The sequence below is a fragment of the Ranitomeya imitator genome, chromosome 10, assembly GCF_032444005.1.
Source record: "Ranitomeya imitator isolate aRanImi1 chromosome 10, aRanImi1.pri, whole genome shotgun sequence".
Classification (NCBI taxonomy): domain Eukaryota; kingdom Metazoa; phylum Chordata; class Amphibia; order Anura; family Dendrobatidae; genus Ranitomeya; species Ranitomeya imitator.
Genome location: NC_091291.1, coordinates 129261797 through 129285437, shown reverse-complemented (window position 1 = coordinate 129285437; position 23641 = coordinate 129261797). Strand labels below are relative to the sequence as shown.

The window sequence follows — 23641 nt, the reverse complement described above, 5'->3', positions numbered from 1 at the left end:
TAATACTTCACTATTACAAGCATCCACCATGAATAATCATATTACAGGGGACCCCCCCAACAACCAGTCTATGGTGGAATTTAGCAGTACGGTAATTTATAAAATATCCCCTCGGCACCAGCTCGGGAGAAATAAAGGATTACAAGCTGTCCATTGAATTCAAACTGGGTCTTAATGAGCAGGGGTGTAGTTGTCCAAAAAGTAATTTATTTTGTGTGCGTACATATATAGGGTCCTCCATAATGTTCCCCTATCTGCCATGCTTGACTGCGGGATGAATGCCCACTGCTTCTGCTCTGGTTACACATAATGATGTTACGCTGTGGCGGATGGCAGGCTACCAGGGGCCGAGCTTGTCACTTCTGCTCACATTTGAGCTGGTGCTTTCCAGGCGCCTCTGCATAGAGCCGAGACTCTAAATAAGAAAGGTAATGAGGCATTTTAAACCCCTCTTACAGAGGATCTGCCGGACAGCTGCGGCCCGCACAACATCGGCGGTTTTGCCCTTGGAGGATTCAGTGACCACTGTTCAGTATTTAAATGAAAGTTCAATAATTTGCCATAACCACTACCTGATGTGGAGAGGCTCCTGATTATTCAGCGTGTTACAGGGCCTCATCTGGTCGGCTGCCTAAATCTTGTAGTTTGGAGTCTGCAGTATGTGAAATTGCTGTGGTTGGACTGGCGGCAAGCCTCGGGGACATGCTGCTTCATTTGGAGTGTGTGGTGCAGATAACTTAAATGTTTTCATGTTCTCTATATAAAACCAGTTCAGTTTTATGCCCTCGAGTGAATCCCAGAGATACATGTAGGCGGGTGTCGCAGTGATCCAGAAAAATAGGAGCAAACTTCATAATCCATCAGCCTGTGCATTACACCTCCCATGACAGTTTGCTTAACGGGAAGCTGGAGGGCAAAATTACCTCTATCTTACAGACTCTTAAAGTGCCTATCCCACTTACGCCCGTCTCTTGTGTACGTGGCCTTTCCATCTATGCCCCTCTCTGTATGTGATTTTCCAACCTATGCCCCTCTTCTTTACATCACCTTCCCACTTAGGGCCCCGCTCACCTGTATGTGGCTTTCCCAGCTTTGCCCCTCTATTCTGTACATAGACTTCCCACCTAGGCCCTCCGCAATTGTAGCTCATCTTATTACCTTCTGTGATCTGCCATCCTACCTATGCTGCCCTTCTCTTCTGTACATGGCGATTCCACACATGCCCCTCTCTTCTACAGTGGGTACGGAACGTATTCAGACCCCTTTACATTTTTCACTCTTTGTTTCATTGCAGCCATTTGGTAAATTCAAATAAGTTCATTTTTTGTTTCATTAATGTACACTCTGCACCCCATCTTGACTGAACAAAAACAGAATTGTAGAAATTTTTGCAAATTTATGAAAAAAAGAAAAACTGAAGTATCACATGGTCATAAGTATTCCGACCCTATGCTCAGTATTCAGTAGAAGCCCCTTTTGAGCTAGTACAGCCATGAGTCTTCTTAGGAATGATGCAGCACATTTTCACCCCTGGATTTGGGGATCCTCAGCCATTCTTCCTTGCAGATCCTCTCCAGTTCCGTCAGGTTGGATGGTGAACATTGGTGGACGCCATTTTCAGGTCTCTCCAGAGATGCTCAATTGGACTTAGGTCAGGGCTCTGGCTGGGCCAGTCAAGAATGGTCACAGAGTTGTTCTGAAGCCGCTCCTCTGTTATTTTAGCTGTGTGCTTAGGGTCATTGTCTTGTTGGAAGGTGAACCTTCGGCCAATTCTGAGGTCCAGAGCACTCTGGAAGAGGTTTTCATCCAGGGTATCTCTGTACTTGGCCGCATTCAGGTTTCCTGCAATTTTAACCAGTCATCCCATCCCTGCAACTGAAAAACACCCCCATAGCATGATGCTGCCACCACCATGCTTCACTGTTCGGATTGTATTGGGCAGGTGATGAGCACTGCCTGGTTTTCTCAACACATACCGCTTAGAGTTATCACCAAAAAGGTCTACCTTCGTCTCATCAGACCAGAAAATCTTACTTCTCATAGTCTGGGAGTCCTTCATGTGTTTTTTTTTTTTTTTTTTTTAAGCAAACTATGCGGGCTTTCATATGTCGCACTGAGGAGAGGCTTCCATCGGGCCACTCTGCCATAAAGGCCCGACGGGTGGAGGGCTGCAGTGATAGTTGACTTTGTGGAACTTTCTCCCATCTCCCTACTGCATCTCTAGAGCTCAGTCACAGTGATCTTTGGGGTTCTTCTTTACCTCTCTCACCAAGGCTCTTCTCCCACGATTGCTCGGTTTGGCTGGACAGCCAGGTCTAGGAAGACTTCTGGTGCTTCGAAAATTCTTCCATTTAAGGATTATGGAGGCCACTGTGCTCTTAGGAACCTTGAGTACTGCAGACATTCTGTTGTAACCTTTGCCAGATCTTTGCCTTGGCTACAATTCTGTCTCTGAGCTCCTTGGCCAGTTCCTTTGACCTCATGATCCTCATTTGGTCTGACATGCACTGTGAGCTGTGAGGTCTTATATAGACAGGTGTGCGCCTTTCCAAATCAAGTCCTATCAGTTTAATTAACCACAGCTGGACTCCAATGAAGGAGCAGAACCATCTCAAGGAGGATCACAAGGAAGTGGACAGCATGTGACTTAAATATGAGTCTGTGCAAAGGGTCTGAATACTTATGACCATGTGATATTTCATTTTTTCTTTATTTTTAAATTTGCAAAAATTTCTACATTTGTTTTATTTTTCGGTCAAGATGGGGTGCAGAGTGCACATTAATGAGAAAAAAATGATCTTTTTTAAATTTACCAAATGGCTGCAATGAAAGAGTGAAAAATGTAAAGTGGTCTGAATACTTTCCGCACCCACTGTATATGTGGCAATCCCACCTATGCCCCTTCCTTCTGTACTTGGCATCCCGCCTATGCTCCTTTCTTCTATATGTAGCCATCTCATCTATGCCCCTCTCTTCTATACATGATGATCCCACCTATGCCCCTCTTTTCTGTACGTGGCTATCCCACTTATGCCCCTCTTTTCTGTACTTGGCGAGCCCACCTATGCCCCTTTGTTCTAGATGTGATGATCCCACCTATGCCCCTCTCTTCTATACATGATGATCCCACCTATGCCCCTGTTTTCTGTACGTGGCTATCCCACTTATGCCCCTCTTTTCTGTACTTGGCGAGCCCACCTATGCCCCTTACTTCTGTACCCATCCCTTGCAGCACTAACCCAATAGTTCCCTGTTTTTAATATGTTTGGTGCCGGGATCACTACTTGTGGCCCCATGGATGTCTCGGTCTTCTGGGGACCTTTATTGATCCTATTATATAGGACATTATGCAGGAGAGGAGCCTGGGCTGATGACAGAATATTATAGACTCCTATTAGCTACTGTTTTATGCCCCTTTAACATTATGAGGGCTGCAGTTCAGGAGCTCTAATGGAGGAGGGCCGTTCTCCAGTATTGATTGTCTGTGACATTGAGTCCCTGGAGCCTTTTATCATTAGCCGTCATGGCAGGACGCAGGAGCAGGGCCGTGCACTGCACTGTCCTATGGAGGTCCATGGCGTTGGGTACTGGAAGATGTCACTTTCTTCCAATGAGAAGGAGGCCGCAGTTTCCCTGAAGTGTTTTATTGCTCAGTAGCACATTATAGGAGCTGTGGGAAACACACAGCAATGACTTCAATTCATTCTTGTCATGACACGTATCTGTTTGTTCTCTTCTCACTTGTACTCCAGTGGCCGGCTGTGATAAATCACAGCGTTAACTCTTCCCCTGCTGAGAGGATGATTCCGCTGCAGCCTGTGTGGTCGGCCGTGAACAGGTTAACTGTGATCAGCGTCGCCCTTATCCCTTCATCAGAGGGTTTGATACCTGAGTTTATATAGCACGGGCACAGACATCTGAGGCTGGCAGTCTTATCGGATCATCTGTCCGCGCCGTGCCCTCCAACCGTTCCAAGCCGACATATAGTGGTGTTTGCAGATAACGTGAGCGTGTCATGTTGTTCCGTGGTTGTTCTGTTTCGCCCGTGGTACATTACACTTTTTTTTTCTTTTTTGTGCTATAAAAGCAAAGGGGGGCGGAATATTATATCCTCCTTCATTCATCTGTAACCTAGAAGGTAAAATCTAGCCATCACGTCACACAGATGTCTCCGGAGGCATTTATTACCCCCTGCCTCTAGGACGTGTGATAAGTAGATGTGGAACTATAGGCATATGGATAGTTTCTTTTTTGATACATGAAAGATGTATATCTTGGTACCGTGTTAGCCAGAAGATGGAATCCTATTTGGAATTGAGAGTCCTCAGTGGTTGATACCTTTTAATGGCTAACTGAAAAGATGGTAACAAATTGCAAGCTTTCGAGACTACACAGGTCTCTTCATCAGGCAAAGACTGATACAACATCTGAAGAATCACATATTTATACACAACACAGAACAGAGCTGTCATTATGGGAGAGAGAGAAACTGCTGTGTCCATAAATATTGGAACAGTTCATAGATAAGGAGTGAATGTTTTATTGTCCTCTGATTGGGGTCTGGTTCTATGTTATGATGCCCCCATAAGGTCTGAAGTGCAAATTCCTTAATTGATGTAAAAAGACATAAATCCATGCGGCACATTCATTCCTGCACTTGGTGTCAAAGGTCATCATAAGTTTATACTCCCAGATTCTCCTGTCTCTGAGATTTGAACTTACCTTTCGATACAAGTAATTTCAGGTCCATGGTGCTATGATCAGGCATACAAAAATGTTTGGCCACAGGTAGATCCATTCTTTTTTGTCTTATTGTGTGGCGGTGAGAATTTATCCTTGTTCTCATTATAAATGGACAGGTTTTACCTTTTTTCTTGTTGCCAGGAAAGGTTCCTGCAGCTGTTGGAGAGGACAGGGAGCTTCTGACAATGATGCTTCTTAGATTTGGGGGGTCTGGAAAAATGGATTGTAAGCGGCCATCTTTTTGCAGTAAAGGTTGTAATTTCCGTGAAGCTCCTCTTAGCACCTCCAGATTTGGATTGTAGGGAACTACTAGAGGTACCCGGTTATTTTCTTCTTTAGCTTTGTAATGTAGCAGGCGATTCCTTGATATTCTGGTGGCTCTTGTGATCTGGTTTTCAATTGTTCTTGGATGGTAGCCCTGATTCAAAAAGGTCTTTCTGAGGCGACCAAGGTGTTCATCCCTATCCATGGGGTTGGAACATATTTCTTTTTTGCTATTCAAAAGGAGTTGATTTTTTTTTTTTTTTCCATACAAATTTGAAATACACATTACAGGGGAAAACAAATAATTGCCAGGGTAATTGCTCAGGCAAATTTGAGTGGTTCCAATTAGAGTTGGTACGAATTAATTTGCACGTCCCATTTAACACCTACAACAGTCGTCTGTAGCCCCGCCGCTCAGGAGCGCCACCTCTTACCTGGGCTGTGGAGTCTGTCGTGGAAATTCGGAGGTTTGGCTTACCGACGCCACAGCCCTGCTCTTACCGGTCGGCATCCATGGCTTCCCTTTTGATTGGCAACGTTGTTGCGGCATAACTCGCATGTGACGTCCTCGCTAGCCCGCTAATCGGAAGAGGAGTCACGGCAGGTAAGAGGCGTTCTCCCGCTCGCGTGCAGCGATGGAACGGGACGTACGATACTACGATTCGTTGCTCGCCACCTTACGTTCTCATTGAACCGACCGCTTCATGTGTGGTTGTGCTAGATCCCAAACTGCACATCCAGGGTCAGTCTGTGAATTTCTGCCGCACATTCTCTTGCAAACACACGTGAGGTTTTCTGTCCCAAATAAGACGTGTCGACGTGCCCTGATGGATAGAAATCGCTGAACCCCGAGCACATAGACAATTACCCAAGTACATCCTCACCTTCACCGCCTCCCGTGATGGATTGGTGACCTATAAAACGGACATCAGATGTAGAAAATGAAAGCCTGGTAGGGAATAGAGAGAGTAATGAGCGTTTCTGCAGAACAGGCCGGCTCTGCTGTGTGCAGTGGTAGCAAACATTCCCTGCCGGGCACTCGGGTGATCTAATGTCTGGTTATGTCTCTTTTAATAAATGATCCTGTTTGTTGCCGGGCACATGGCGGCTTTTATAGATCACTTGCCTGGACTTTGCTCGACTCCATTACGGGAGGGCGTTCATAAAGCTTGTAATAGAGAAAGGGGATAGAGCGGAGAGGTTGTGGGCGCCCTGCGCCTTTACAAGCACCTGTGGCAGCGCCACGCTGTAGATCTGTCACGTTCCCGACCTGTCGGTACATCTCTGCGCCATGTCTCAAATCTCGCCTGTTCTGCTCTGCTAGCTCCTAATGCGAGTCTATACGGATCGCCTCAGTGCTGCCCCCTTGTGTCATAATGCAGTTTTGCTGCTTAAGGCCTTTACCTTTTGTGTGTGGCAACAGTATGTGTACCGATACAGAAGAAGCCATATTGTGCGCTGCGCCATGTCTGTATTAATGGATCGGCGGCGCTATTTCTGCCTTATCATGGGATTTATTCCAGAGAGAATTAGGATGCGTTATTAAATATCATTCGTGAGTGCGGATCCTATATATAATGCATAAAAAGTCATTTCCATGGATGAATCCACTTTTGTGTGATCATAATGTAGAAATGCAAAAATGATATGGGATCATCTTGATTTAACCCCTCTTTACTTCGGTTCAATTCCATATGTAAAAAGGAGTTTATAAAAATCTAAATGTGTTTTTATATATTTGATTTATCTTCTATATATATAATTGTCTAAGGGTTTTTCCGTCTGTCTGTCTGTCTGCCTGTCCAGGAAATCCCGCGTCTCTTATTGGTCGAGGCCGCCAGGCCTCGACCAATCAGCGACTGGCACAGCGACGATGATGTCATAAAGGACGTAGACATCCCGCGTCTCTGATTGGTCGAGTCCTGGCGGCCTTGACCAATCAGCAACGGGCACAGTATCGACGTAGATGTCATAATGGTTGCCATGGCGACGATGATGTCATAAAGGTTGCCTCGACCAATCAGCGACGGGCACAGTCTGCCGCGAATTCTGGAATCATCATTGTCCATATACTACGGGGACATGCATATTCTAGAATACCCGATGGTTAGAATCGGGCCACAATCTAGTTTGTATATTGTGGCTCAAATTGGAGTACATGAGTTTCCGGATTCATTGATGTATAAGGACGTAGATTTCGGGGTTTGTACAGTAGTTTGTGTTTTTGATTTGAGAGATTCAGATCATCAATACATTTAATTTGTGTGACAAACGCCCCCCGACAGGAGGCCGGCTAATACTGTGCTTGATGGCTGTGCGGCCTGCCTGTAGCTAATGACAATCCTGTACTCCATTTCCTGATATGTCATCACGTATGACAGCATTTGCCTAGAGGTAAATCCATAAGATTCATTACTGGCCGATCTCTTAGGCCGGTGTCGCACAAATATTTCAAAGCTGTCTTCTTACATCTACTGCAATGGATGCACTGGAAGAGAAGGGTAGATGGCAGTCAGAGCAAATATTACCCGATCATCCTCACCGTGCAATTATCATCTGGTACGGGGAAGGCCGGCGTCTTATCGCTGCTGATATAACGGACACTGGCGCCTGCCACATCATACGCGTATTACACTTTACCAGGTTCGGTTCTACAGAATCAGTGCCAAATGGTTTAGGAATTAAATAAACTTTATCTTTAGAAACTAAAATCCCATTTTATTCATAAATAGATATATCTATCTATCTATATATATATATATATATATATATATATATATATATATATATATATATATATATATATATATATACACAGAGAGAGCGAGAGAGAGATCTCTGTATATGTGTGTGTATATATATATATATATATATATATATATATATATAGATATATATATATATATGGTGTGTGTATATATATGTGTGTGTATATCTATATTTATATATAGATATAGATATCTATTTTTTTTTTTTTTTTTTAAACCTGGTGTAAGTCCCGCTGTTCTCCAGAATCCGACAATGTTTTTCTTTTGTTCCTGTGACCCTCCATTCCCGAGATAAGGACCCCTCTTCCCTGTATGTAAATGTAGTATTTTAGCCAGGGGGGAGTATTTTTCAAGAAAATGCCCACAAAGAGTTTTGACCACGCCCACTTGCCTAATAAGACTAGATGTGCATACAGGGACGAAAGGCCATATCTCCGCAATGGAGAGGAGCAGAAACAAAAGGAAAACCTCGCCAGATTCTGGGGAAATGAGGGATTTTACTCCAGGTTAAAAAAAAAATTACAAGTTTGTGGCAAATGACCGGTCTTCAAATGGAAGGACATTATTGTTGAAATTGGCGTTATGCGACTTGATGGCCAGTTGACAACTTTCTATTTGCTTTTCTCTGTATTTTTAGCCTGTGTGGATGAGGTGAAACGATTTCTGTAAAGGAAATTGTCATCTATTCTTCCCAATGATGGGGGCATCATTTTCAGGAGAGTGCACATTTTGTTCAGGCCTTAGCAACGGTCAATGCTTCCAATCTGGGGGTTAACGAGCTCCGTAACCCACCACTAGCCCCCTCTCCACTGTATGCACATATGTGATCTCTCAGAAATAGGCTCTTAAAGGGATGGTCGCTTTTCTCAGACACCATCACGTGGAGAAAAGGTTTTCTTTTTAATTTTATCTTGCCATTTTCATGCATTTACATTATCGTATGCAAATTATGGATATGGTGCAAGGAAACTAGGCTGGCATTTATGCAGGAGAACATCATTAAAGCTTGGGCACAGTACTATATGCGATACCCGGTTGTCAAATTTTCCATGGCACAACAATAAGCACATATAGTATAGAAGCCAACAGAAGGCCACAAAATGTTGATGGCAGTGGCAATTTCTTCTTGCACTGGCTGCCCGGCTCCTGGGATTTCTCTGTTGTAATGGGGCAATATATTTTGGTGATAGTGATACTAATAGACACATACAGGTGCTGATGGCCCAGCATCGGCCTCCATGACAGATTGAGGTTTTGTATTTGGCACAATGCTGCCACCTGCTGGCTATTCCCGGCATTGCACATAGCTGTACTTTTTTTTTTTTTATCTTTTTCTTGTTTGAATTATAAATCGCTCTCCTTTTTCCAGCCCCCTTCTCCATCTTTCACCTCTTGGAAGCCACAACTATGCGTTACGTGGGATTAAATGTTCGTGCAGGCTTACAGCTTGTAAAAGAAGAAGTTAACGTTTGCATAGAAGAAATGAAAATAAACACTGTGTGGTTTGCCTCACGGTGAAGGAATGTTAATTTCCCCTTAGGCCATTTTAAACTTCCTGCAGTTTTTGGAATATGAGGGGAATACATTGGCTTTTCATTATGACTTTCTCCTGTGTTACAGATTTGCAAATAGTTTTAGACAAAGACTGAACAAAAGGAGTTTGTCTCCGAGCTCTGCGGGCAGCGCCGATGTGTGCCCGGGCCATGACTTATGGCACAATGGTCTTGTAAAGTTTTTAAACCTTTTCTTCAAGCAGATTTTTTTTATTGCACCTTGTATCTATTGTTTGCCTCGAGATCGGGAGCACAGAAGCCTCTGTGGCCACTTACCTCCATCTTCCTCCACACTGAGGCTACTTTTTATCTGTCTTTGACATGGAGGAAAGCTTACGTTTTTGGCCTGTTGACCCTATTTTAGGAGTTGGAGAAAAGAGTGAATTTGATCAGAGAGAAATGATAATGAGTGTTATTAATTAGAAAGTGTGACTGGCCATTCTACAAATGTCTGGTTCCTTCGTGTGGATGTTCTTCTGTCTCCGGATCGGCGCAGGCTTGCTTTTCATGTTTTGCATTTTTTATGGACCATTTGAAGACATTTTAATTGCATCGAGCAGAACATGTTCTGCTTGTTGATGCTCTCATTGATCAGCCTCATCACGACCTCTGTACAAAGGGAATTGCAAATCTCCTTTCATACTGCAGCCTTCAGGGCATTGATTCAGCTGTGCCAGAGCCATCAAATGCAGGGCAGAAGGGTGTAAAATAAATACAGAAACATAAAATCCTGTTCTCCAGCAGCTCCATTACCTTATGTGTCTTAATCTACGCTCTTAGACCAACTCCATACTCCGTATAGTGCCAGATTCTGTGCTGTTAGATTATTTTATGTTTTTCGGGTCCATATATTCCCTGCATGATAGTTCTATTAGCGGTCAGGGTCCTGAGATCCCTGACTGATTTGTTTAAAAGATAATTTCTCCCTCCCAGCTGGGCTGTCCTCGCGCCCGTCTTCGCTGTCCTCGCGCCCGGCTGGGCTGTCCTCGCACCCGGCTGGGCTGTCCTCGCACCCAGCTGGGCTGTCCTCGCGCCCGTCTTCGCTGTCCTCGCGCCCGTCTTCGCTGTCCTCGCGCCCGGCTGGGCTGTCCTCGCACCCGGCTGGGCTGTCCTCACGCCCGTCTTCGCTGTCCTCGCACCCAGCTGGGCTGTCCTCGCGCCCGTCTTCGCTGTCCTCGCGCCCGTCTTCGCTGTCCTCGCGCCCGGCTGGGCTGTCCTCGCGCCCGTCTTTGCTGTCCTCGCGCCCGTCTTTGCTGTCCTCGCGCCCGTCTTTGCTGTCCTCGCGCCCGTCTTTGCTGTCCTCGCGCCCGGCTGGGCTGTCCTCGCGCCCGTCTTTGCTGTCCTCGCGCCCGGCTGGGCTGTCCTCGCGCCCGGCTGGGCTGTCCTCGCGCCCGTCTTTGCTGTCCTCGCGCCCGTCTTTGCTGTCCTCGCGCCCGTCTTCGCTGTCCTCGCGCCCGGCTGGGCTGTCCTCGCGCCCGGCTGGGCTGTCCTCGCGCCCGTCTTCGCTGGGCTGGCCTCGCACCCGGCTGGGCTGTCCTCACGCCAGTCTTCGCTGTCCTCGCGCCCAGCTGCACATATAGTGCTCAGTAGAAAGCCTATGAATCTGTAAAAAAGGTAAAAAATGCCCCAAACTTTGATTACACTTTAGCTTCGCTCATTGGATTTCCTAGTAGCTTAAAGGGAAGGTGCCATCAAAAAATAAAATTTTTCAGAAATTGTAAAAATGTAAAGAATTAATGATTACATTTTCTTAAAAAATATTATCATTTGTTTATAATTTAGTAAAATATGAAAAATAATTTGAAAAGTTTTGGAATTTTCACTTTTCAACACTAGGGGGAGCAGCTGCTGAAATTTCAGAAAAACCTAGTGTACAAATAGCTCACATTACTGCACTGCAGTAATTATGGGCGGAGTCTGCTGACGTGTGTGATGTCTCCTCTCCTCCCCTTCTGGGTGTTTGCTAAGGGATTAGAGAGGATGATATTCAGGAACCCAGTGAGCAGCCATTTTGTTGGTGACTGCAGAGTATGGCTGCCGTCACACTATCAGTATTTGGTCAGTATTTTACCTCAGTATTTGTCAGCCAAAACCAGGAGTGGAACAAATAGAGGAAAAGTATAATAGAAACCTATGCACCACTTCTGCATTTATCACCCACTCCTGGTTTTGGCTTACAAATATTGTGGTAAAATACTGACCAAATAATGATAGTGTGAAGGCAGCCTTATACTGACAAGTAGTCACCGAGGATGGCAGGCAGCAAAGATTCTGGGAGATATGTGGTGGAGGGAGCAGGGTGACAGCAGCACAGAGTATTTCAGGAGAGCAGTGTGCTGGTCTATAGGGGCCCCCTATTTGGTGCGCGGAGCAGCCAGGGATTGTACATAGACCGCTGTCTTTTATACACATGGATGGACCGTCTGCTCCACAGAAATCCAGGAAACATTTCTGCGGATTGATGGCCTGGTCTGATCCAGACTTTGCATGCAGACCCCATTCCCCTCCTCAGATCCTGTCTTCCCCATCCTGTCCTGGCAATGTGTGAAAGCGAGGTGACAGGCGCAATCGGGGTGACGCTGGGAAGGAAATGTAGCCATATAGTAACGATAAAAATGAGACCCCTCTCTTCAGCTACCTCACCAGCCTTCCCCTGACTGCACCTAACTGGAGGTCATGCTGCCCCCTCTATTACCCCAGACCCGCGTGCAGGTGCTCAGCCAGAACCACCATAGAATGGGTCCGCTTTCTGAAGATAATACTGCCATAGTGTTCTCACATAATACCGCCATATAGATCACACACAATACTATCAAATAGATCACACAATACTGTCATACAGTTCTCACATAATACCACCATATAGATCACACATAATACCGCCAGTGTTCTCACATACCGCCATATAGATCACACATAATACCGCCAGTGTTCTCACATACCACCATATAGATCACACATAATACCGCCAGTGTTCTCACATACCACCATATGCTTCTCACATAATACCGCCATATAGATCACCCATAATGCCGCCACATAGATCTCACATGTATTGTAAATAAAGACTCGGCCAGAATAAAGTCCTTTATTAATCTTTTTTATACCATACCGAACGCATAATCCTCGACTCCCTCATCTCCCACAACAAAAATAAACCACAATGGGGAAAGACACGCAGGGGGGAGAGGAGTGCATAGGAGAGGATTAGATACTGACTGCCGAGCCGTGTATCTAATCCTGTCCTGTGTGATACTGTGCTGCACCGTGTATCTAATCCTATCTTGTGTGATACTGTACACAGGACAGGATTAGCTACACAGGACTAGATTAGCTACACAGGACAGAGGTAGCAGTGGTAGATGTTATATAGAGGCAGGCAGCAGTGGTAGATGGTATATAGAGGCAGGCAGCAGTGGTAAATGGTATATAGAGGCAGGCAGCAGTGGTAGATGGTATATAGAGGCAGGCAGCAGTGGTAGGTGCTATACAGAGGCAGGTAGCGGTGCTATACAGAGGCAGGTAGCGGTGCTATACAGAGGCAGGTAGCGGTGCTATACAGAGGCAGGTAGCGGTGCTATACAGAGGCAGGTAGCGGTGCTATACAGAGGCAGGTAGCGGTGCTATACAGAGGCAGGTAGCGGTGCTATACAGAGGCAGGTAGCGGTGCTATACAGAGGCAGGTAGCGGTGCTATACAGAGGCAGGTAGCGGTGCTATACAGAGGCAGGCAGCAGTGGTAGATGGTATATAGAGGCAGGCAGCAGTGTTAGATGGTATACAGAGGCAGGCAGCAGTAGTAGATGGTATACAGAGGCAGGCAGCAGTGTTAGATGGTATACAGAGGCAGGCAGCAGTAGTAGATGGTATATAGAGGCAGGCACCAGTGGTAGATGGTATACAGAGGCAGGTAGCGGTGGTATACAGAGGCAGGTAGCGGTGGTATACAGAGGCAGGTAGCGGTGGTATACAGAGGCAGGTAGCAGTGGTATACAGAGGCAGGTAGTGGTGGTAGGTGGTATATAGAGGCTGGTAGCAGTGGTAGGTGGTATATAGGGGCTGGTAGCAGTGGTAGGTGGTATATAGGGGCTGGTAGCAGTGGTAGGTGGTATATAGAGGCAGGTAGCAGTGGTATATAGAGGCAGGTAGCAGTGGTATATAGGGCAGGTAGCAGTGGTATATAGGGGCAGGTAGTAGTGGTATATAGGAGCAGGTAGCAGTGGTATATAGGGGCAGGTAGTAGTGGTATATAGGAGCAGGTAGCAGTGGTATATAGGGCAGGTAGCAGTGGTATATAGGGGCAGGTAGCAGTGGTATATAGGGGCAGGTAGCAGTGGTATATAGGAGCAGGTAGCAGTGGTATATAGGGCAGGTAGCAGTGGTATATAGGGGCAGGTAGCGGTGGTATATAGGGCAGGTAGCGGTGGTATATAGGGGCAGGTAGCGGTGGTATACAGAGGCAGGTAGCGGTGGTATACAGAGGCAGGTAGCGGTGGTATACAGAGGCAGGTAGCAGTGGTATACAGAGGCAGGTAGTGGTGGTAGGTGGTATATAGAGGCTGGTAGCAGTGGTAGGTGGTATATAGGGGCTGGTAGCAGTGGTAGGTGGTATATAGGGGCTGGTAGCAGTGGTAGGTGGTATATAGAGGCAGGTAGCAGTGGTATATAGAGGCAGGTAGCAGTGGTATATAGGGCAGGTAGCAGTGGTATATAGGGGCAGGTAGTAGTGGTATATAGGAGCAGGTGGCAGTGGTATATAGGAGCAGGTAGCAGTGGTATATAGGGCAGGTAGCAGTGGTATATAGGGGCAGGTAGCAGTGGTATATAGGGCAGGTAGCAGTGGTATATAGGGGCAGGTAGCAGTGGTATATAGGAGCAGGTAGCAGTGGTATATAGGGCAGGTAGCGGTGGTATATAGGGGCAGGTAGCAGTGGTATATAGGGCAGGTAGCGGTGGTATATAGAGGCAGGTAGCGGTGGTATACAGAGGCAGGTAGCGGTGGTATACAGAGGCAGGTAGCAGTGGTATACAGAGGCAGGTAGTGGTGGTAGGTGGTATATAGAGGCTGGTAGCAGTGGTAGGTGGTATATAGGGGCTGGTAGCAGTGGTAGGTGGTATATAGGGGCTGGTAGCAGTGGTAGGTGGTATATAGAGGCAGGTAGCAGTGGTATATAGAGGCAGGTAGCAGTGGTATATAGGGCAGGTAGCAGTGGTATATAGGGGCAGGTAGTAGTGGTATATAGGAGCAGGTAGCAGTGGTATATAGGAGCAGGTAGCAGTGGTATATAGGGGCAGGTAGCAGTGGTATATAGGAGCAGGTAGCAGTGGTATATAGGGCAGGTAGCAGTGGTATATAGGAGCAGGTAGCAGTGGTATATAGGAGCAGGTAGCAGTGGTATATAGGGGCAGGTAGCAGTGGTATATAGGGGCAGGTAGCAGTGGTATATAGGGCAGGTAGCAGTGGTATATAGGGGCAGGTAGCAGTGGTATATAGGAGCAGGTAGCAGTGGTATATAGGGCAGGTAGCAGTGGTATATAGGGGCAGGTAGCGGTGGTATATAGGGCAGGTAGCGGTGGTATATAGGGGCAGGTAGCGGTGGTATACAGAGGCAGGTAGCGGTGGTATACAGAGGCAGGTAGCAGTGGTATATAGGAGCAGGTAGCAGTGGTATATAGGAGCAGGTAGCAGTGGTATATAGGAGCAGGTAGCAGTGGTATATAGGAGCAGGTAGCAGTGGTATATAGGGGCAGGTAGCAGTGGTATATAGGGGCAGGTAGCAGTGGTATATAGGGGCAGGTAGCAGTGGTATATAGGAGCAGGTAGCAGTGGTATATAGGGCAGGTAGCAGTGGTATATAGGGGCAGGTAGTAGTGGTATATAGGAGCAGGTAGCAGTGGTATATAGGGCAGGTAGCAGTGGTATATAGGGGCAGGTAGCAGTGGTATATAGGGGCAGGTAGCAGTGGTATATAGGGCAGGTGGCAGTGGTATATAGGGGCAGGTGGCAGTGGTATATAGGGGCAGGTGGCAGTGGTATATAGGGGCTGGTAGCAGTGGTATATAGAGGCAGGTAGCAGTGGTATATAGGGGCTGGTAGCAGTGGTATATAGGGGCTGGTAGCAGTGGTATATAGAGGCAGGTAGCAGTGGTATATAGGGGCAGGTAGCAGTGGTATATAGGGGCAGGTAGCAGTGGTATATAGGGGCAGGTAGCAGTGGTATATAGGGGCTGGTAGCAGTGGTATATAGGGGCAGGTAGCAGTGGTAGATGCATAAGAAAATAAAAACTCTGTACTTACCTTCAGTCCTCTCCCAGGAAGTGCTGACTCATGTTCAGGGCAGAGCAGTGTGACGATCTCCCTGCTCTGAACAGGTCGGCAGTGAGCAGTGATTGCAGCCTGTGCTGTAATAATAAGTACAGGCTGCAATCACAGCTCCTGGCTGCAGATACTCACCTTCTACTCACCTCTCTTCCCAGCAGCAGCTTCTCCCTGGCAGCTCCTGCCATCGCACACACTGAGCTGTGTGTGCGATGACAGAGGAAAATAAAAAACAAAATGGCCGCGATCTCCTCTCACAGCTGTGATGTAGCAGCTCAGTGGGCGTGCCCAAGTCACAGCTGAGAGGCAGGAGAAGCAGCCTCAATGAAAGAGATGCGGTCGGGTCGACTGTTGGCTCCTATGCCCATGGCTGCCGTAAGTGAGGTGTGCAAGTGTCGTGCCCAGACACTTACACCCACACTAATGAAAATGGCGGCCTCCAGTGGCAAAAGTAAAAATGAATAAATAAAAAAGTATTAAAGTAGTACATTTACTTTTGTATTAAAAATAATTGATTATATAATCAATAATTATTAATACAAAAACTAAAATCACGGCACCCTCCCTTTAAAGCTAATTTTAACTTTGAAATGTGATTTCAGACTGGACATTTAACAAAAATGTTTTCTTTCTTTTTTATTCCTGTTCTAGAGTAAACGAGACCATCTCCTTATGAATGTGAAGTGGTACTACCGCCAGTCAGAGGTGCCGGACTCCGTCTACCAGCACTTGGTTCAAGATCGCCACAATGAGAATGGTAAATCCCACACGATAATTCCTGTACTATAAGACCCCTCACCTTCCATCGTCATCTGCTTATATTGTATTGGCACCACTTTCCTGACCGCTGTCAGAGTTGGTACAAGACAGGATGGTGGTGATGCGTTTACTCCTGATTATCCCGATCAGTGGGCTTTGCTCGGCAGTGCCTGTATATTGTGCATCTTCATCTTCCAAGAAACTTTTTCCTGCAACTTGGCTTATCTGGCTCCTCTCAATTCCTCATCGGTGCCAGGCATTGCTGATGTTGTGACCCCCGTATACCTGCCACATGCGTCTTGGCAGGTGTGTGGGGTGGTAATGTCCTTGCTTGCCTTCAATGCGGAGATGAGCGTCTGTGGATAACGCCTGTGAAGTGCCCATCTGTGTGTATAGAGACCCATGCTGCTGGGGCATACACAGTAATCATTTTAGAGCAGATTCTGCTGCTAAGTAGCACTGCGGACCCCCACAGACTGCTCATATGTGGGCGTCTATATCCAGAGCTGTAGAATTGCATGACATTTCCAGTGCCGGCTCCCCAACCAGATGCAGGATCCCAGCAGACGTAGCATGCCGTCCTATGTCTACGTGCATAGATGGCACAATCTATGGCTGTGTCATTTACACACACCATCTGCCATACAATGTATAACGATTATTCGCCTTCCCCCAGTTTCCCATAGAATTGGAGGTTCATTCCAAGTATAGAATGTGGACATTTTTGCAGCATTATCTGTTCCGTTTGCTTCCCTCAACATCAGTGCAAATTACCATTAATTGTTTTCACTCTGCTGGTTTTGTGAAACTGTTCTAATGATTAATTGGGAGTTAATGAAATGTTTTCATGAATATATTTTGTAATTCATAAGTAATAGAACGTGCACAGTTGTATAAAACCGCATAGGAAATAGCGAGGAACCAAAATGTGTATATGAGTAACATGTCTACTAGATGTCAGGGCTGTGGAGTCGGTACCCTAACCACCAACTCCCGACTCCTCAATTTCTCCGACTCCGACACCGACTCCACTGCCTCACTACTGAGCATGTACATAAAGCACATCAGTTTTATCTCCAGAACAGACATTTATAGCTTTCCACAATTACTGTATTATGAAAACATTTCCAGCACATCCTGCACTGAACTACTGAATCCAACTTATTATACATTTTAAGAGTCTGAGTCACTCCATTTTATTCCGACTACACCAAGATCCCAATTCCACAGGCCTGCTAGATGTAATGTAACTTTTTACTATATATATTATAATATATTTAGGTCTGACGCTCTGTGCTGATTATCGGCTCCAATCCCCGGCATTTGAGATAACATGCGCCTTTACCTCTGGGGTGCACTGCCTCTCCCCACATACTAGGATATCATATAGCGCAGTGTAGACCGTATACTGTAAGCTCCCTCTGTTTGTGGCTGCAGCTTGCAGGATTGGTATAATTTTTGTTTGCTGAGCGCTCTGTTGGTGCAGGCTCAGGGGCTAAACCCTCTCCTTTGGCAAGAGGTGTCAGCTGTATATTATTCATTTTCCCAATATCGACCATGACATCTAAATGGTTAGATGGACCGACAGAGCTCCTTATTTGACCAACTATGGGGTGGCGATGGGTTAGTTCTGTGGCTGCGTGCCTAACATGTGCCGAGACAGGAGGACTAAATACCGGGCAGTGTTACACGGGCAGGCATTGTACACTGACCATATGACAGAGCGATGCAGTTTTATTATCCAGCGCAGTGCCTAGTTATGGATGGAAGAGCCCATCCGTGTCTATTAACCTACCTGTGACTTTTGTATTTGTAGGTGTCTGATCTTTTTTCCCTTTTCTCGCATTGTCCCTCATAGATTCTGGCCGGGAGCTGGTGATCACAGACCCAGTAATACGGAACAGAGAGCTCTTCATCTCTGATTACGTGGACACGTACCATGCAGCTGCTCTCAGGTAAGCGCCGGCTGGTTCTGATGTGCGCCACAACCAGGCTGTAATTCGTCTACACTTATGGCCTTTCAGAAACAAACTACACGGACTCCATTTTCCTTGAGATATAGGATCTAAATAACTTGGCACAGACTAAATCTTGGAGAGTGATTTAAAAAAAAGCACATAAAAGAAAGCTAGAAAGCGAGCTGGAGAAATACACAATCTTTATTTAGACTGGTGAAAATGAAACCCCTGGCACACTAATGTATAGAGTAATGTGCAAAAGTTTGTCAGGTGTGGAAGAAATGCTGCAAAGTAAAAACCGAAGTGTTAAAGAAGCCCTCCTCCTCCTCCCATCAATGTTTTTATCCTCGTAATATATTGCAGTCATTATATTATACAGCACTGTGTACTTACAATTGCTCATTTTGCCTTTCTACCCAGATAATTCTTCTCTTTTCTCTGATCTATGTAGAAGCAGGAAGTGTTTGTCCCTGCAGAAATTATTCCCCTCTTCACCTCCTGAACCAGATGCTCTCTCCTCCCTGTGCCAGGGACCTTTGCAGTGACTCATGAGTCATGCAGGGAAAATTGACCTTCTGTTTTTTCATAGGGCTTAGAAGAATTCAGCAAGTCTATTCTTAACCCCTTCACCACCTTGGACGCAGGGCTGTCGGTGTCCATCTTGGTGGAATCGGAGGTGGAGTCTGTATAAAATCTACCGACTCAGAATCCTTCTAAAATATATAATAAATTGGGTTGAGTAGTTCAGTGCAGGGTGTGCTTTAAATGTTTTCATAATAATTTGGAAATGTCCTATAAATATCTGTTCTGCTTCTGCTCTAAGGATCTTGGCTTTTAGTTGAGATGAATCTGTGCTGCACTTTATGTACATGCTCAGTAGTGAGGCAGTGCTGAGGAGTCGTAAGTCAGGGAAATTTTTTTTTTTTTTTTTGAGGAGTCGTAAGTCGGTGGTTTGACTTATCAGCTCCACAGCCCAAGTTGGACATATCCATATGTCCAGGTCGCTAGGTACTTACCGACCTTAAATATATGGATAGGTCCATGTGATTCTGTGCGCACACATTGGGAGTCAGCTGATTCAGACAGCTCACACCCGATACTCAGTGGTGGGAGAGGGAAGAAAGCCCCTCTGCCCTTAGATCAGCGCCCCTGCAACGTCATTGTGGGTGCCCGATTGTTGCCATCGTGACACGATGTTGTCATGACAACATCCGGGTCACCAGGCACTAGCAAGACAGATCATGCGCAATGCATGATCTAACTAACTTGCATCTGCAGGGGCTGACGGGCTATAAAGTATAGCAATGTGATCCTGCATTGCAATGCTTTATAACAGCGATCAGACTACATAAAAAGCCAAAGTCCCATAGTGTGTGTGTGTGTATGTGTATATATATGTATGTGTGTGTGTGTGTGTGTGTATATATATATATATATATATATATATATATATATATATATATATATATATATATATATATATATATATATATATTCATATCTATTCTCTCTACTTTCCACAGTGGTGTCACCTGTGGGATGTTGCCACAGTTTAGGCACATCAGGGGCACTCAAAATCCAACATGGCACCCGCTAATTATTCCAGCAAACTTTGCATTGAAAAAGTCAAATGGCGCTCTTTCCCTTTTGAGCCTTGCCATGCACCCAAACAGTAGTTTTCCCCCACATATGGGGTATCCACATGCTCTGGAGAAATTGCACAACAGATTTTAGGGTCCATTTCAACTTGTTACCTTTGTGAAAATTTAACCCCTTCATGACCCAGCCTATTTTGACCTTAAAGACCTTGCCGTTTTTTGCAATTCTGACCAGTGTCCCTTTATGAGGTAATAACTCAGGAACGCTTCAACGGATCCTAGCGGTTCTGAGATTGTTTTTTCATGACATATTGGGCTTCATGTTAGTGGTAAATTTAGGTCAATAAATTCTGCGTTTATTTGTGATAAAAATGGAAATTTGGCGAAAATTTTGAAAATTTCGCAATTTTCACATTTTGAATTTTTATTCTGTTAAACCAGAGAGATATGTGACACAAAATAGTTAATAAATAACATTTCCCACATGTTTACTTTACATCAGCACAATTTTGGAAACAAAATTTTTTTTTGTTAGGAAGTTATAAGGGTTAAAATTTGACCAGCTATTTGTCATTTTTACAACGAAATTTACAAAACCATTTTTTTTTAGGGACCACCTCACATTTGAAGTCAGTTTCAGGGGTCTATATGGCTGAAAATACCCAAAAAGTGACACCATTCTAAAAACTGCACCCCTCAAGGTACTCAAAACCACATTCAAGAAGTTTATTAACCCTTCAGGTGCTGCACAGCAGCAGAAGCAACATGGAAGGAAAAAATGAACACTTAACTTTTTAGTCACAAAAATTATCTTTTAGCAACAATTTTTTTATTTTCCCAATGGTAAAAGGAGAAACTGAACCACGAAAGTTGTTGTCCAATTTGTCCTGAGTACGCTGATACCTCATATGTGGGGGTAAACCACTGTTTGGGCGCACGGCAGGGCTTGGAAGGGAAGGAGCGCCATTTGACTTTTTGAATCAAAAATTGGCTCCACTCTTTAGCGGACACCATGTCACGTTTGGAGAGCCCCCGTGTGCCTAAAAATTGGAGCTCCCCCACAAGTGACCCCATTTTGGAAACTAGACGCCCCAAGGAACTTATCTAGATGCATAGTGAGCACTTTGAACCCCCAGGTGCTTCACAAATTGATCCGTAAAAATGAAAAAGTACTTTTTTTTCACAAAAAAATTCTTTTAGCCTCAATTTTTTCATTTTCACATGGGCAACAGGATAAAATGGATCCTAAAATGTAAAACTGAATAAGTAAATAAAAATAGCGGCGCTGGTGCAGATGAAAGTGAGACGCAGCAGGTAATATTCTGTACCACACACAGAAAGAAATGAATAAATATATATAAAAAATACGTAAAACCTGCGCAGTCTGCTCTATATACACAAAAATCAAGTAATCACAATACGAAATTACCTGTCAGGTGAAGAGCGTTAATCGCATAGCAGTATATGTAAATGTTCAAACTCAGATAAGTGCAATTAGGAACTGTAGTGTAGATAGGTGCCTTTAAGAATCTCCGTGATTGCTGCAAATGGACGTTGCTGAATGCTCGACTTATAGATCCGGGAGTTTGCTTCTTCTAAGCGGCTTATGCAGGCGCTGTCCCGGCCGGTGACAAGCGCCTGTGCGGCCGCGGCTTGAAAGTCCTGATATGTTGCTTCGCAGGACCTGCAGTGACGTTCAGGTCACGTGTTCTTCAGTCACGTGGTGCCCCTGGAGACACTACGGATCGCAGTGGGAGCCAAAAACCAACGCGTTTCGGAATGACGCGGATTCCTTCATCAGGGTTGGCTCCCCCTGCATTGGAATGGCTATATATACCTGCGGTATGTCTCTCATAGGCTTAATTGAATGCAAATAGTTCCACCTCGTTATTCAGGCCTTTAGGTCTCAGGGTATCCATCTCGAAGATGTATTTAGTTTCTTCACGAGACATCTGACTAATTAAATCACCGTTACGCCAGTCTCGATATACCACCTTCATACCCACCACCTTTGTTCCTTGCAGGTGTCCTTCATGGTGGATTAAAAAATGTTTTGACAGTGGATGATCAGCGTATTTATTATGTATATTTCGAAGATGCTCATTTATTCTCTGGCTTAGGGCCCGTTTAGTGCGTCCCACATATTGTTTCCCACACGGACATTCAATAACGTATATCACCCCCCGCGTTGTACACGTTATAAAGTCCGTAATGGGGAATTCCGTGCCATTCCGTGATATCACCTGTTTCTGTTTGCTTAATTTTAGTGATTTACACATTTTGCATTTTTGGCACGGAAAGAAACCCTGGACAGTTTGTTTAAAGGGGCCCTTTGTTCTGATTGGGGGATTTGGATTCCGCACAGTAGGGGCAATTAGTAGGCCTAGATTACGTGCTTTCCTAAAAACAAAACGTGGGCATTCAGATAGTTTGTCTCCTATTGTATTATCCTCTTTCAAAAGGTCCCAATGTTTGTTTACAATTTTTCTCAAAATTGATATGTTTGAGTTGTATTGAGTGATGATAGGTATCACTATCTTAGATTGCTGTTTAAAGGGATCCTTTTCCTCCTTATTACTATCAGCGAGGAGTTTTGTTCGAGAGATTTGTTTAACCGTATTTTTAGTTAGGGTTAAAGCTTTTTTATCATACCCTTTATTTACAAACTTGTTGATGAGCATATCTGCCTCCCTGTCAAAATCTTCTATGTTAGTACAGTTACGATTTGATCTAATGAACTGGCTACGAGGAACATTTAGCAACCATCGTGGTAAGTGGCAGCTATTCATAGAAATAAAGCTGTTTGAATCAGTAGGTTTGATGTAAGTACGGGTTTGCAATTTTCCCTCACTGGCTGAGATGATAAGGTCCAGAAAATGTACATTGTCCTTACTAATATTTGATGAAAATTCAAGATAAAATTCATTTTTATTTATATCTATTAAAAATTGTGCTAGAGCTTGTACACCCCCATCCCAAATAAATTTTTGTGTATATAGAGCAGACTGCGCAGGTTTTACGGATCCTAAAATGTGTTGGGCAATTTCTCCTGAGTACACCAATACCTCACATGTGGGGGTAAACCACTGTTTGGGCACATGGTAAGGCTCGGAAGGGAAGGAGCGCCATTTGACTTTTTGAATGAAAAATTATTTCCATCGTTAGCGGACACCATGTCGCGTTTGGATAGCTCCTGTGTGCCTAAACATTGGCGCTCCCCCACAAGTGACCCCATTTTGGAAACTAGACCCCCCAAGGAACTTATTTAGATGCCTAGTGAGCACTTTAAACCCCCAGGTGCTTCACAGAAGTTTATAACGCAGAGCCATGAAAATAAAAAATAATTTTTCTTTCCTCAAAAATGATTTTTTAGCCTGGAATTTCCTATTTTGCCAAGGATAATAGGAGAAATTGGACCCCAAATATTGTTGTCCAGTTTGTCCTGAGTACGCTGATACCCTATATGTGGGGGTAAACCACTGTTTGGGCGCACGGCAGGGCTCGGAAGGGATGGCACGCCATTTGGCTTTTTAAATGGAAAATTAGCTCCAATCATTAGCGGACACCATGTCACGTTTGGAGAGCCCCTGTGTGCCTAAACATTGGAGATCCCCCAGAAATGACACCATTTTCGAAACTAGACCCCCAAAGGAACTAATCTAGATGTGTGGTGAGGACTT

The 23641-nt window shown here is 45.1% G+C and overlaps 1 protein-coding gene across 4 annotated transcripts in view; it reads left to right on the top strand.

Moving 5' to 3' along the window:
- RERE (arginine-glutamic acid dipeptide repeats) overlaps positions 1–23641 on the top strand; it is a 342283-nt gene that overhangs the window by 216852 nt on the left and 101790 nt on the right. For all 4 annotated transcript variants that reach the window (XM_069741281.1, XM_069741280.1, XM_069741282.1 and 1 more), the window contains exons 4-5: positions 16298–16403; positions 18264–18360. In XM_069741281.1, coding sequence (XP_069597382.1) covers positions 16298–16403; positions 18264–18360 — 203 coding nt within the window. The remainder of the gene's footprint in view (positions 1–16297; positions 16404–18263; positions 18361–23641) is intronic.